The sequence below is a fragment of the Sturnira hondurensis genome, unplaced genomic scaffold (assembly GCF_014824575.4).
Source record: "Sturnira hondurensis isolate 20B ecotype Veracruz unplaced genomic scaffold, ASM1482457v3 Scaffold0021354, whole genome shotgun sequence".
NCBI lineage: Eukaryota > Metazoa > Chordata > Mammalia > Chiroptera > Phyllostomidae > Sturnira > Sturnira hondurensis.
In genome coordinates, this window is record NW_028093985.1 from 15,260,992 (window position 1) to 15,277,018 (window position 16,027).

Consider the following 16,027-nt stretch of genomic DNA (forward strand, 5'->3'; position numbering starts at 1 on the left):
TAAAAATGGCTTTAGGTTATACATGTATCATTTCAAAGGTGTTTGGCCACAGAAAGTAATTTCAGGCTAACCAATTCAAATGCTTTTTAGCAACCGCACTAATAGCTAAGTTTTGTAGTGATTACCCTAGGCCAAGCATTGCTTTAAGAATGATGTATATTTACTCTCTTATTCTTCACAGCAGCCATACTACACAGATGCCATTATTAGTCCCCTTTTATAGATAAGTCACAATAGGTTATGTAACATACCTAGTGTCACACTAGTAATAATTGTTGGGCCATGATTTGAATTCAGTGTGTCTGGCCACTCATTCAGCTCTTAACCATTGTTAAGCACCATTGTTAAGAGCTGAATGAGTTGTGCTATGGGTCGGATGACCCAACCATTGTGCTATGTGTTGGGTTATCCAAGTTTTACGGTAGGGAGTGGTGGCCTCTAGGGTGTCCTCCCTGAAGACATTCAAATTTACATTAAAAAAAACCCTGTTAACCAAAGAAAATATGCCTGTGGTTTGGATGCAGCTGACAGGCTGCCAGTGTTAGCTCTGACATACCTATTGACCCATAACAAAACTCTATAGGATAAAGCTAAGGATTAAGAACGCAGTCATGGATGTTTCTTTCAATTCACATAGAAAATCTTGGTATCATTTGTGTATCATTAGTTTCATGATGAGCCACTTGCAAGAAATAAGGATTTTGCATCTAGTAGGGCCAACTACATCTATTTGTAGGTGAGAAACTTGGCTGACATCCAGGACATTCTAAGAACTGTTGGTTTTCTGTGTACCGATCGTGACAGAGAGCCTGGTGTTTCTGACCCATCGGAGAGCTGCTCTGGGATGATGGGGAAACAGAGCAGAGACCCGTGAGCTCTCGCTTTGCCAACATGTGTCAGGTCCCCGCACCAGTCATAGCAGCCCCTGTTCTTACATTTCTCAGGCTGGGTCTGGTCATGAATAAATAAGTAGGATTGTACGGAACCTGCAAGGGCCTGCCATTTTTAAGATGCCCTCACGAGCAACATCTTAAATATGTGAAAGGTGAATCTCTGCCGTGGTGTTCCTATTTTCATTAATTCTTCCTTTTTTTTTTCCAGATCAGGTTTCACCGTGGCTGAGATTGAACCAATGGGAGTCTTTCAGTTTTCCCCTAGTTCAAGAAATATCATGGTGTCGGAGGACACAGAGGTGATTAGATTACAGGTGCAAAGGCTCTTCGGGTTCCACGGCAATCTTGTTCAGGTCTCCTATCAGACAACCGCAGGAAGTGCGGAGCCCCTGGAAGATTTTGAGCCTGTTCACAATGGGGAGCTGCTTTTTCAGAAATTCCAAGCTGAGGTTCATTTTGAAATAATCATTATTAACGACCACCTTCCTGAGGTAGAAGAATTTTTTTACATTAACCTAACTTCTGTAGAAATGAGAGGGTTACAAAAGTTTACACAAACAAGCTGGAGACCACGCCTGAATCTAGATTTCAGTGTGGCTGTGGTCACAATATTGGACAACGATGGCCTAGCGGGAATGGATGTTTCTCTTCCCAAGACAACGGCGGCTGTCACAGTTGACACAGCTCTCATTCCCATAGAAACAGACTCCTCCACCATACACCCCGATATGACCAAGATAACTGTCGTTCCACAGCCAACCGAAATGGTTGCCATCGTTCCTGAGGCAACTGAGATCCCCGACAAACTCGTCGCCCTTCCTGGTGCACATGCCACGTCGGACAAGCCTGATGTGGCCACGGTAACTGCAGGTGTTTTCATTCATGGAACATTCAGTCTTGGGCCTCCCATCATGTATGTTGAAGAGGACATGAGGAATGGAACGTTCAACACTGCAGAAGTTCTTATCCGGAGAACTGGAGGGACTACTGGCAACGTCAGTGTAACAGTTAAAACGTTTGGCAAAAGGTCTGCTCAGAAGGAGCCAAATGCATTGCCCTTTCATGTTATCTCTGGACTTTCCAACCTCACGTGGGCAGTCGAGGAAGAGGACTTTGAAGAACAAACTCTTGTCCTCACGTTTGTAGATGGAGAAAGAGAACGGAAAGTGTTGTTTCAGATTTTGGATGATGATGAGCCCGAGGGGCAGGAATTCTTCTACGTGTTTCTCACAGACCCTCGAGGGGGAGCACAGATTGTGAAGGGAAAGGATGACACTGGATTTGCTGCTTTTGCCATGATTGTTATTACAGGTTTGTCTTTGAAGCGGTGGATGTAAAAATGAACCACTTTTTTATCAGGATTTTTTATGAGAACATTCTGTCTTTAATTTAAAGGGTGAATTACTTGAATCACTCACAGTTATTCATTACAATATCATTTTCTCCAGACTTAATAGGCATAGAGAGCAGACTGGAAGTTGCCAGAGGGGAGGAGAGTTAGGGGACTTTGTGAAAGAGGCAAAGGGATTATGAAGCACGAATTGGTAGTGACAGAATAGTCACAGGGGTGTAAAAGCCTAGGGAATATAGCCAATAATATTTTGATAACTGTCAGGTGGGTACTGGAGATATGGGAAACACTTTGTAAAATATATGATTGTCTAACCACTACACTGTACACTTGACACAAATACAAAATAATATGGAAAGTAAACTGTAATTGGAAAATTAAAAAACATCATTTTTCTGTGACAAGGACCCACATCATGAATTAATGATGAATATATGATGTCATTCCAAAGTGCTAGGCTAGACTCTAACAAACTGTAAATGTCACTTAGCTCAGAGCTGAACAATCTATAAATCCATACTTTCACAATATAGGGAAAACCTTAAACATACTTAAGTCCATAGTTTTCTTCCAGAATATACTTAATTTAATCATCCAGTATACAATTGCCTCTAGTGCTTTGAAACTTCATTCTGAATTTCCTGACTACTTTCTGTCCCAAAGTCTAAAATCTCATTATCAAGAACTTTTTTGGATCTGTTGGGTAATTGACTGAAACTATTTCTTTTGTTCTATTTTTAGACCAAGGCAGTGTTTTATCTCGCCTTTGTACTATTAAATGTATATATTATATAGTACAATAGCTTAAAAATGCAATAATTTTTTTTAAAAGTTCCTCATGTATCTTATAAAATCTTTTGGTGATAATTTGCAGTTTTCCTCTGAAATGCTATATTCCTTTAAGTGGATTAGCTCGTCCTGTCCATGCCGTACACTAACTGGGGTATCGACAAGGCCATCTCGCGGTTCTGGCCTGCTCTGCTCGCTTGATGCAGACAGCGGTACGCTTTCCGCAGTGCTTTGGAGTTTGAGGTGGCCCTGTGAGGAGACAGTGCACCGTTTCAGTGCAGTGTGGACCCTACCTCTTTTCCAGTTTAAGCACAATTTGTAGTACAAGGGTGCCTATTACCTCAAGGGTCACTCAGAGGAGTATTTTACTCAGAATCACTCAAGAATTTGTAGGTGTTTTTTTTCTGGGGCAAATAAGTGAATGTGTAGCATAAAGGGCCTTTTGGTCAACTCTCTTATAGGAAGGTAAGTCAGTTAAATGGAGTTCATTTATTTTAATAGATATTTATTGAACATTTATAATGTGCTGGCCACTGTTTTTGGTACTGAGGATACAGCAGTGAATACAACATTGCTACCCCAGTAGAGCTTCCATTCTGTGCTGACACACTGACTTTAAATAATAAACATATATAAAATGTCAAGGACTATAAGATGTGGAGTCTCACCAGAGAAGATGAGCAAGTATCTCAGCATGGGGAGTAGGATTTAATTTCTTCTTTTTTCTGGTCTTCTGTTCTCAAAATAGTAGCAGCCTCAATGTTATCATTTTGTATTCTATTTTTAGTAAAAATCTTTTAGTAAAAAATGGTGGCTCCCCTCACTTACTTGTAAATAGTTCACTTTTATACCATCTGAGCTGGAAAGATTAGTGAAGCATTGGAGATCTTTTAAAGTCTTAAGTACACTATTACCCTGTATTTCTCTCTTTAGGAAGTGACCTTCAAAATGGCATCATAGGATTCAGTGAGGAGTCCCAGAAAGGGCTCGAGCTGGGTGGAGCTGATAGGAAAAGACTTCATCTCACTGTGACAAGGCAGCCAAACAGGTATTTTTAAATATACGTGGAAGACAGAACAGCCTGTGTGTCTATATTTGAGTTCATAAAATGGTAGAGCCAGAATCAGATGTTGATAGAAGGGAGTGTGGAATCTGGTATGTCATTGTTTAGATGCTCTAGTTCTTAGTCTGCGATTTAATGCACTTGGTTTATGAGCATGACTTAGGACTACCTTGAATATTTTGTATTTTACAAAGTATAGTTATATAACTTTTTGCTTCATCACATATACTATTGTCTGATCATTCTGCGTATACAACTATTTACTGTTAGGGATACTTGGAGTACAAAATTTTGCTTACAACTTAATATTGTATAGTATACAACTTCTGAATGCTCATCGTATACAAGGTCTGTCTGGAAAAAGTCCAGCCATTGTTAACATAACCAGAATGATTTGCATGACCTCAATGTAATCTGGCAGCCAAGGAGAGTAGACTGGAATGTGCATGCATGAACAATGACGACTTCACTGTACTAGTCAGTGGGGGCAGTAGCTGACCTTGAGTGAGCATGTGTACTGTGTGGCCATCACATTCAAAATGACAGAGAGTGGAGCTGCAAATCTGCACCAGACTTTGCATTAAACTTGATCATTCCTCCATGGAAAATATTTGGATTATTCAGAAGGTTGCAGCTATGGGCACCTGGTGACTGGCAGCTTCATCATGACAATTCTCCCACTCATGCCTTATGTCTCGTATAGTTTTTTGGCAAAACATCAAATCTCCCATGTGACTCAGTCCCCCTACAGCCTGGATTTGGTGCCCTACAACTTCTGGCTTTTCTCAAAACTAAAATCACCTTTGAAAGGGAAGAGATTCCAGACTGTTAATGAGATTCAGGAAAATATGATGAGGCAGCTAATGGCACTTGAGAGAACTGGGTGAGGTCCCAAGGTGCCTATTTTGAAGGAGACTGAGGTATCATTGTCCTATGTACAATGTTTATTGTATCTTGTCTCTTCTTCGGTAAATATCTCTATTTTTCATATGTCCATGGCTGGACAGACCTCATATATGCACTAGGTTGCACACATGTACATGTATATATATATTACATTTTCCATTTTGGGCCTACATGATCTCTGAAAATGTAGGTCAGCTCTTGCCCTTTATTTTTATAACAACGATGTTTAGAAATAGTGTTTTTCCTTTAGAAGAATTCTTGTTAAAAGACAAATGAGGAATGTTTACTTGAAGGCAAAAGTTCTCTATTACTTTTATTTTCATATTTCTGGTACATAATTGGCATAGTAGGCAGAAAAATATTTGTTTTCACATTTCTGATATGCAGTAGTTCAATAAATACTTATTCCGTGTTGAATAGAGTGTGGTCAGAGAATGCCTTGTAAAGTGCTATGCTTTGGATGAAGATGTGCACTTGAACACAGTGATAACACATTCTGCGATAAACACGGGGATAACGCACTCTGTTACTGCATTTGCATGGGTTTTGCTTTGTTCCTAGGGCCTTTGAAGATGTCAAGGTCTTCTGGCGAGTCACATTTAACAAAACAGCCGCTGTGCTCCAGAAGGATGGTGTGAACCTGAGGGACGAACTTCTCTCTGTGTCGGGGACTACAACCTGTACAGTGGGTCAGACAAAGTGCTTTATCATCATAGAGCTCAAACCAGGGAGAATAAGAAACGATGAGGTACAGTATCGTCCACTTCTAATTGTATTTCTTTAGAATTAGTATTTCAAGGCCAGGTTATTGAAACTTACACATTGGTTATGTAAAGGTTCTTTGTGTCTTGTCTGGCCGTAATGTGGAAATCTCTTTGCTAGGTGACAGACTTCTGACTTAGAATTGGTTTCATTAGAGAATTTTTGTAAATAAGCTCACCATTGTACACTTAAAACTAATACATATGTCAGTTATATCTCTTTTTTTTTCCCCAAAAAGGCTCATCCATTTCCTTTGTTTCTGTTTCTTCACATTTCTGAGATTCTTCCTGGCCTACCTGCTCATCGAGTGCATGAGCCCTAGAGTCATTTTCAGCCAATTAGTGTCTCTGATTACTCTGAATATTTAGTGTTTTGCTTTTATTATGTCTATAGATTTGATGTTATATATATTTCATCATAGGATGAAAGTTCTCTTACTCTCTATTCACATAATAGTTAAGAAAGTTCAGTTTTGATCTACATAAGAAGCAGAGAGGCCATGCTCGGCGAGCCTTTGGGTAGATTTCTGTTGGTTTGTGTTGCATTTGGCACTTAGGAGACAGGTGTTCCCCCCTTTCCAGAGGAATCTGCATTATTCAGATGCTATTGGTCACAGATGACCTAGCAGAGATTTAGTCATTTAGTAATGATATATGGCTTAAAAAATGACTATTCTGTGATACTTTAATGCCTAAGGAGCACTCAGTAGTGTTTCCTTTTTGTCTATGAATTAATTTATTAATTTCAAATACTTAATATAAAAACTACTCATAATATAATGAATGTTCAAAACTATCATGGTTTCTTTGTACATGTCAAACACTTAAAACAACAGAAAAAGCATGTGCAAATGCAGTTACAGCTGACCCCCAACAATGCTGGGATTAGGGATACCAACTGCCCTTGAAGTTGAAATGTACTTCCAACCTAAGTCAGTTCTCTACATCCGTGGATTTCCAACTGCAGATCAAAAATACAGCTGACTCTTGAACAGCATGAGTTTGAACTGCACAGATCCATTTATACACACATTTTTTAAAGGCTCAAAATCAGCTAATTTTAATTACTAAATGATTTTGTTTTTGCTACTTAAATAGTCTTGTCCTGTCACTGAAAGTTCCAATAAAGCTGATTTTTTGTCTTTTCATTTTGCTTTAAAAATCTCTGGAAGTTTATTTTTTAAATAGGGTTAACATATATGCCACAGGCAGCCTGATTTTTTCCGATCTAAGCCATCCAATCAATGACTGTCCAAGAACTTGATTTTTTCATCAGAAAGAGTTTTAGAGGTCTAAATGCGTGCACTAGGGGTATATGTGAGAGTTACTGGCTGGCAAAAGTGTTGCTGTACACCATCTGGGTAGTAATAGAGTTTGAAAAATGAGTTTTTAAAATATCGGATTCTCACTGATTTTTTAAAATTTAATATATGATTGAATTTTACTTTTCTTGAATGGAAGTTTCGTTAGCTACTAATACTTCCTATCACACTGAAAAGGAGGAACGGAAATGACAATATTCAAAATATTTGATCATTTTATTCTACTTGAAAACATTGAAATCCTCTTCTGTGCATTTGTTCAAATAGGTTTATACCTTCCTCAACTCCCACAACCCTGCATTTACTAACTCTCCCTTCAGAACTGATCAGAATACCTCTTCCTTTGTGAAGCTTTCCTTAATATCTCCAGTTAGAAATCTTAATTCTTTAAATCACAAAGACTATCTGTACCTTTCTTCGGAAAGTTATTGGTTTTATGCAGGGTCAAGATTTAATTTTGTCTTGACTATTGGATCGCAGCTATATTTCTCCCATCATCCTCCATAAGTATGTGTTGCATACATGAGTTATTGAAAATTCTGTTGAGCATTTTATGTCAAGTAAGATTTTTCATGAATTAGGCTTCTGGAAAGATTTCACTAGATTCAAAACATCTGGAGAATTGCACTTGAGTGCTGTTCGAAGGGGTCTCTTCCTGCAGGAGGGAGAGAGAAAGGAAGAGAGTCTAACAGAGGTGGTTTACAGGAGCTGAAAGCAAGGTGAACAGGAAAGAGAATGTAGGTGAGAGAAGAGACTGCTGCTTCTGAGCTTCTCCTTGCAGGACAATACTAAGGAAATGCCTAGATACTAAATATATTACAATCAAGGTTTAAGAGAATATAGTTGGAAGTACATAGGATGTTAACTGTGTATATATTTTTCTTAGTAAGGGAAATGCTACTGAGCCTATATGCAAGTAGTTTCTGTTAGACAAGAGAAAGAATCTGATCTCACCTCTTATTTCTCCTTCTAATGATTTTTCAAGTCATAGAGCTGAGCTTTATGCTGCAGCTAATTTTTAAGGCATTGTGTTTTTATCATCTTCTCAGCTATTAAAAGGAAAGGCGTAGGCGAGAGTAATACACATTCCAGTTTCAGTAACAGAAAATTCAAAAAAAGGAAAGATTATGTTCACAGAAGAATGGAAAATTGTGTTTTAAAAAAGTACTATGAGCTTCTAATATGCATTTTAACAGTTGCTTTTTTAAAAAAAATATTTATTTATTTATATTTTAAAGAGGAAGGGAAGGAGAGAAGGAGAGAAGTATCAATGTATGGTTGCCTCTTGTGAGTCCCCTCCTGGGAACTGGCCTGCAACCCAGGCATGTGCCCTGACTGGGAATCGAACCATGATCGTGTGATTCACAGGCCCGCGCTCAATCCACTGAGCTACACCAGCCAGGGCTAACAGTTGCTTTTTTTCACTAGAAGGAAACTTACTGCTCATGTGGTACAAGCATGTCATTTCTGATAAACTGACCCCTAGACATACAAATGAAGCAGGTTCTGCAGCCATGTGCTTCTGCAGTGGACTTTGAGATTATTTGGTGGTCTCACTAGAGCAGCACAACTAACTTTTCTTTGTCTTTTGGTCTAAGAACTGTCTCTTTATTTTTTATCAAAGGGCACTGCACTTGTTCTGGGAGGTAGTATGGTGTTAAGAGTTTGGGCTCTGATAATAGAAAACCTAGATTCAAATCTCAGCTCTTCCACTGATTAGCCAGATGACATTAGATAAGTTACTTAGCCTTCCTGAGCCTTCCGGGTTTGTTGGAGTTAGTAATAGTCCCTGTAAGTTTAAATTAGATAATGGATGAGAGGTTCTTCACACAGTTCTTGGAAAGGAATCGGCCCTTCACGAGAGAAGGCCGGTGTAACTGTTACCCACCATGGATGGGAAGGGAGCCCGAGGCAGTTTAGAAATTTAGTAGTAGGTGCTGTGAAACTAGAGGTGAGGGAGTTGAAACATCACAACAGAATAAGCAATACATTCATTCAGAGAATTTTACCATTGATTAATGGTGGCTTCTCCTAAACTCAATCCAATCTCCTGACCCTCCACTCTAAGGTTTTCTGCTCTCTAATACCTCTAATTGTCATCTCTACAGTTATTTAGTACTTTCATTTTCAAGTTATGAAGAATTTAAGAAAATTGCCCTACCTAGTGAACTACTCAGCCATGATTAAAACTTGTCTTTTGAACTTCCCCTTTCTCTGCTGTTTTACCTAATAGTTCTTTATTTGCAAAATGTATAAAGGGGATAGTTAATTAACTTAGAAAACACATTATTAACCCGCAAATTCTGTTTAAACAGATTGTTTAAATAGCTGTTTCAAATATTTTTTAAAATATTTAAGTATAAAACACTGTTTTGTTATTCCTTTGAGTGATTGCTACTGAGCAAATATGGACCCAGGAAAAATCATTGTAGACTGTTGGGTAAACGATTACCCGGGAGTGCTTCCGACCTCACTAGGGAAGGGGCCTGCTGGCCGTCCACATGAAATGGGTTCTTGTGCAGTCTCCAGTCCTACTCCAGTCTGGAGAGGTTTAGGTGTCATCTGTGAGTTTGGGTTTCCCAATGTATTCCCAGAATAGTGTTTGAATTGTATTTTTCTTTGCAAGCATGGATGATTTCTTTTGCCTGTAGTTGAAGTATATGTTGACATCCATCTGTACACGGTTTCAATTTTAGACGGTTCCTTATTCAGATTATAATGTATCGTTTTGACTCTAAATGGTTATAAGTAATATTCTAATCATCATCACAATGAGAAGAAATATTTTACTGGGAACTAAAGACAAGAGTCTCTGTTGTAATGTAATATGCTGAAAAATAAAATAGTAGAGTGTTGAAATCTTTAATTAAATGAAACTATTGTGAATTCAAGCTCACTTGGCCATTAGGGAATGATAGTTCTTGAATAAAATTACCCATACTTTTGTAGTGTTTTAGTTTAACATAGCTGCGAAAGTGGTTTCTCAAAAGTGGGAAGAGTACAGCTATCTTTATGTTTCAATACTTACTGACATTGAATTGCAAAGAATGATATGTGCCATGGGAACACTGTCTATTTGTTCAGATTATAAAGGGAAATTAAATTCATTTATGGTGTGACTAACATACAACTTATTTTGGGTAATACCAAAGAGTTTATTGTAGTATTTCATGACATAAGTAACATGATAAGTCTCATTAAAATTGTCACAGAGCAAATGAATGAAGCCCTTGCCAGTAAATAAAAGTGATCCATTGTATCAGATCAGACAATGACAGATACACTTGGAAGTGCATCAGCGTAGCTTGTTTGAGTTATGACAGGAAGCTAGCAATGCTTAGATTATGATATGTAAGAGCGAATAAGTAAAAACAGGGGATTGACAGGATGTGATAAAATTGAATGCCGACTTTAGAAAATGAATTATTTGAGATTGTTGAGGAAGAACTACAGTGAAACATGAACAAACTGTAATCAACAGATTAAATTTAGACTTGTTTGATACTGAATTTTGGAAAATACATAAAATTACCAAATTTACTATTATCAATATTTTGTCATATTTATGTTTCACCCTTTACAAATAGAACCTTTCTGGCAAAGTTGACTCTCTCTTTTTCCTCTGCCTGAAGGGGCATTCTCCAACGCCAGGCCCTGCCCCGCCCTCTACCCGACCCTGGCACCTGAGCCTCCTAGTCCGGGCACTTTAATCTTTAAATATGTAAATATATATGTATCCATTAAGGATGTATAGTAAGCTTTATATAATGTGTGGGTTTGCATTTATTGTATCACGCTGTACATATCATCATGCAACCTGATTTTTTTCACTCTTTAATGTGATCAGATCCATCCATACCGAACAGTATTGAAATAGTTCACTTCTTTTGACTGTTAAATAGCATTTCATTGTGTGAATATATTTTATTTATCCTTTTGCTTACTGAAGTACACATAGATTGTCTCCTGACATTGATTTTATAGTAAGAAGCTTACCCAAGGATAGTAACAGTGTTTCTTACAGAAAGGCCCAAAAAGTAAGTAAGTTCCATGGTAATCTAACATAAGATTCTAATTCTGTAATTATATGTACTGTATTTCTAAATATACGTTTTTCTGTAATTATGTATATGAATAGTACTAATTCTTAACATCAGAATTATCTGAAAATAGAAACGTATTAGTTATCATCTTTTTTCCCTCTTTTTTCATCTTCAGGTGTCACAAGTTGAGGTATATTTTTTTGTGGAGCTGTATGAAGTAACTGCTGGGGCAGCAGTAAACAGCAGTGCCCGGTTTGCACAGATTAAGTTCTTACAGAGCAATGAACCTTGGAGCCTCGTGTATTTTTCTGTGGGTTCTCGGCTGCCAGTGGCTCATAAAAAGGCCACTTTAATCAGTTTGCAAGTAGCCAGAGACTCTGGGACAGGACTAATGGTGTCTGTTAACTACAGTACCCAGGTAAGCATGGGAAATATATTGAGATACATTAAGGTTTTCTTCTTTAACTATAGCATGTGTGATGAAAGGAAGAATAATCAATATATTATTTTCTTATGATTCCATCAGAATTCACATTATATTTATCACCTTAAGCTTCATCCTTGAAATAGTTCGATTAGTTTCACTTAGATCATGTTTTAAAATGATATTCTCTCATATTTTTCTTTCTTTTGAAAAATGTGATTGTGCAGTGCAAACTGTCTTTCGTAAATCTGTTCTATATGATTTCAAGAGTTAAAATTTCTTCAAAATGTAACTGTATAAAGCCAGAAATGAAAAGTAAGGGTCTTTGTTATTGTTTGTACATGAACTAGTTGAAAATCTTCTCCAGCACCGCAAACACTAACTGATCTTTATGTTTCTTGAAATCCATAAGTACATGTTGTCTTCCTGTTACTTTCACAGCCACCCTATTAGGTGACCCCGGGTGAAAGAGAAGGAGCAGGTAGGTGTCAGGGGCTCAGAGGAGGGAAGCCACATAACGTGAAGTGGCCAGATGCTCGGCTTGGCCCAGGCAACGCCATAAGCCTTCCCAGCAGTGCTTTTTAAACTTTGTTTTAGCAGCAAAATTCTACCACACTAAAACAAAAGTATTATCTCCTCTCCATAAAGCACGATTCTGGGGATTGGAACTTGCCCTGTATTTTGTTCTCCTTGACTCATATAAATAACTCCAAGAAACCAGCAATATGAAAACTGCTATTTTGGACAGCACCATTTCCCCTGTCTGAAAGATTCCAAACCCGGTGGCTTGTTAGGCCTCAAGGTTTCAAAGATTGTTTTTAAGGTGCTGTTTAATATATGCTTGGTTGTGTCACTGTTGGGTGGCTCAAACACGTAGAACATTTTTTGCATAGAACACATTTGTGCAGCCAGTTTGCTGTAGCAGTCAGTGAGTCAGGGATGGGACGTGAGGACGGGAGCCCTGGCTGTGACTTATGGAGGGAGCTTGACAGGCAGAAAAGCTTGTCTTTATGACAGAGTCCACAGCTTGGTGCATGAGAAGACAGAGCTCTCTATCATATGAGAATCTAGAAATAAACTCCACTATAAATAGCTATGAACACAAGAAGAATGATTCATAATAGATTTTTGTATTTTTTTCTGAGCATTTAAGTTAGGAAGAGAAATGAGAAGAAATATGCACTTCATTCTTCTTCTCCCATGAAACATGTGTCACCGTAGGCTGACTGCTTTGTAGAATGCAGGAAGGGAACTGGCGATGAACAGATGATAAAGAGATTTCAGGCACACTTTAACTTAGTTTATGCACTCAGATGAGAAAGGATTGAAGTTGCCAAAATAGCATCTGAGTGCCACTATCTCTATCATATTTATTTATATTCTGTCTACGCTCGACATAATGATTCCTTGCAAAACACATGCTGCCACTAGCATGAAACTTGTAGCATTTTTATAACCCTGTAACAACATGAAGGATCCCCGTGCTGACGGGAGCATTCTGTCTGTGGACCGTGCCTGTGCCAGCATCCGCCGTGACCCAGCACAGCTACGCAGAAGGCTACCAACCAGGGCGACTGGGGAAAGGGTGCAGGATATTGCTCTATGATTTCTTATACCTGCATGTGAATCTGCAGTTATCTCCAAATTAAAAGTTTAATTTCAAAGATGAGAAATAAGTGTGTCACTTCTTTAGTATTATTTTTATTTTCCTGTTGCTTCACTGCCCTTGCATTTTCTCTCTCTGAATGCTAGCACATTACTGGAAGAGAAGGACATACAATTCTATTTTCCAGTATCTGGCAAGAATGAGAGAATAATTATGGACCAAGTTGCTATTCTGTTACAGTGATATTAATCTTCATCTTACTTTTTTAGAACAGATTTCTGAAATGTAGTTAAAACGCTAGCTGTAGTGTGTTACACATATACCCTGTGGTAGGTCAGTATTCCCAGCACATAAATACTTAGTCTTGGCGTTAGTTCCCTTATGTCTACATATTCGAGATAAAAAGTTAAGGGATATAAAGTTTTGAGATAATGAAAATACCACTCATTTTAATTATCATTAAATTCAGTAGGCCTGCGGCTAAGCCAAACTTGCAAACCAATTTAAAACCCTTTTATTTATATATGTGTGTGCACCAGCCCACAGCACACAAGCTCACCAAAGAACATGCCTTTCCTTCTTATTCTCATATTGTTTCTTTTAAATTACATAGTGCTTCTCATTTTTACATGTATTTTATAAATACAAGAACATATTGGCTGTTCCATTTTCTTTAAATTTCCGAATTGTGAAATCCTACCAGAAAACAGTGGACAGATGTATATGTGCAGTTTATAGTAACAAAGCCGCCACCACCTAGCTTATGAAATTCAGCTTTATCAGGATTGCAGAACTAGCTGCTGTGAACCCTTCTCTGGGGCTAGCCTGCATTTTCCTTGCAGGATAACCTCTCCCTATCTTGCAGGTAACCTACATCCTGAATTTCATGTTGAATTATTTCCTTGCTTTTATTTATAGTTTCACCATCTGCCATATGCTGTTTAGGTTTATCCGTTTTGGAGATTATGCATATGAGGTTCTGCCAGTTGCATTGTTTTGTGGTGCATTTCTTTTGTCAAGAACACGTTTCAGGGAAATACGCATGTTATCTGTGTCGTTCTTTCACTACCACGGTGACGCAGTATTCCAGTGGATTCTTAATCTGAAGATGGTAGGCTTTTCTCTCATTTTCTTCTGCAGGTTGTTTTCTTTTATCATTTTGCTGCAGGTGTTCTTAAAAACCTATTGTCTTCATTGATTTTTTTAATTTTTTATGCAATGGGTCACTTCCTCCTTCTGGAAGTATCGTCTTGTCCTTTGGGCTTCTGGAGTAGCCTCCTTGCTTGCTCTCAGCCCTCACCTCACTGCCAGCTTTTTCCTGCTGCTTAGCTGGTCTTCACAACCAATAAATAGTGGGGTGCACGACGACAGATGCACTCTCTGGGTGAGACCATCCAGATCTGTTTTCTTCAAATGTCATCTGTAAAATGGGAACTGCTGGATTTTTCTCAGCAGCCTCTTTACCATCCTGATCTGGAGTCATATATCTGACTGCTTCTGTTTGACATCCTTATTTGAATGGCTAAAAAGCATCTGAGGCTTAATATATATACTAAATAACTCTTGAGTTCTCCCTGGACAATATTTCCCCAGTTTTCCACCATTCATTAAAGCAAAAATCCTCAATTCTCCTCTTCCTCTCCACCTATTGACTCAGCAAAGGATATTCCCAGTCTGAGCTCATCTCCCTCTTTCTACTCATGCAACCCTACTTCAAGTTACCATTGTGTTNGCTTGCTCTCAGCCCTCACCTCACTGGCAGCTCTTTCCTGTTGCCTAGCTGGTCTTCACAACCAATAAATAGTGGGGTGCACGAAGACAGATACACTCTCGGGTGAGACCATCCAGATCTGTTTTCTTCAAATGCCATCTGTAAAATGGGAACTGCTGGATTTTTCTCAGCAGCCTCTTTACCATCCTGATCTGGAGTCATATATCTGACTGCTTCTGTTTGACATCCTTATTTGAATGGCTAAAAAGCATCTGAGGCTTAATATATATACTAAATAACTCTTGAGTTCTCCCTGGACAATATTTCCCCAGTTTTCCACCATTCATTAAAGCAAAAATCCTCAATTCTCCTCTTCCTCTCCACCTATTGACTCAGCAAAGGATATTCCCAGTCTGAGCTCATCTCCCTCTTTCTACTCATGCAACCCTACTTCAAGTTACCATTGTGTTTTTTTTTTTTGCACGAGCTAATACAAAAACCTCCTGTTTCTTCTCCCTGCCTCATGCATATCTCCTGTTCTAGCCTAACTATGCATGAGAGCCAGATGAGTCATAAAATATGAAATAAAATGTTACTCTTCTGGGATCCTCCAGTATCTTACTGCCACGCCTGGTAAAATGGATGTGCATGATCTGGCCCCTGCCCACCTCTCTGATGCCAACTTATTGTTCTTTTGTCGTTTTTCCAAATACATTGCCCTTCTGGCTCTTCCTTGGCACTTTTGTAATTACTATTCCCTCTGCCTAGAATATTTCCCCTCAGATCCGTATGTGGCCTCTTCCCTTACATCACTGAGGTCCCTGCTCAAATATCACATCAAGAGCTTTGCGGAGCAACCTTACCTAAAATAGTGCCCTTATCACCACCCTATAGGCCCCTACCTAGCTCTACTCTTCTTCATAGAATTCATCTTTGTGTAAAGTCATGTTGTTGATTCCATAACTTTTATCCTATCTGTGCCCTCTGCTAGGTTCCATGAGGACAGGTATTCTGTTGTTCATGTCTGAGTCCACAGTATGTCACCTGACAGGTATCAGGAGTTTAATATTTGTTTGCTCATTAGTAAATAGCAGCATATTACTTTGGTTCTTCCTTGACTAAGTTCTCATGCTTCAATTTGCAAAAAACTTTTTTAAC

The 16,027-nt window shown here is 38.6% G+C and overlaps 1 protein-coding gene across 1 annotated transcript in view; it reads left to right on the forward strand.

Moving 5' to 3' along the window:
• ADGRV1 (adhesion G protein-coupled receptor V1) overlaps positions 1–16,027 on the forward strand; it is a 508,576-nt gene that overhangs the window by 205,705 nt on the left and 286,844 nt on the right. Inside the window, exons 74-77 of the mRNA XM_037032075.1 lie at positions 1,102–2,204; positions 3,967–4,081; positions 5,564–5,750; positions 11,304–11,546. Coding sequence (XP_036887970.1) covers positions 1,102–2,204; positions 3,967–4,081; positions 5,564–5,750; positions 11,304–11,546 — 1,648 coding nt within the window. The remainder of the gene's footprint in view (positions 1–1,101; positions 2,205–3,966; positions 4,082–5,563; positions 5,751–11,303; positions 11,547–16,027) is intronic.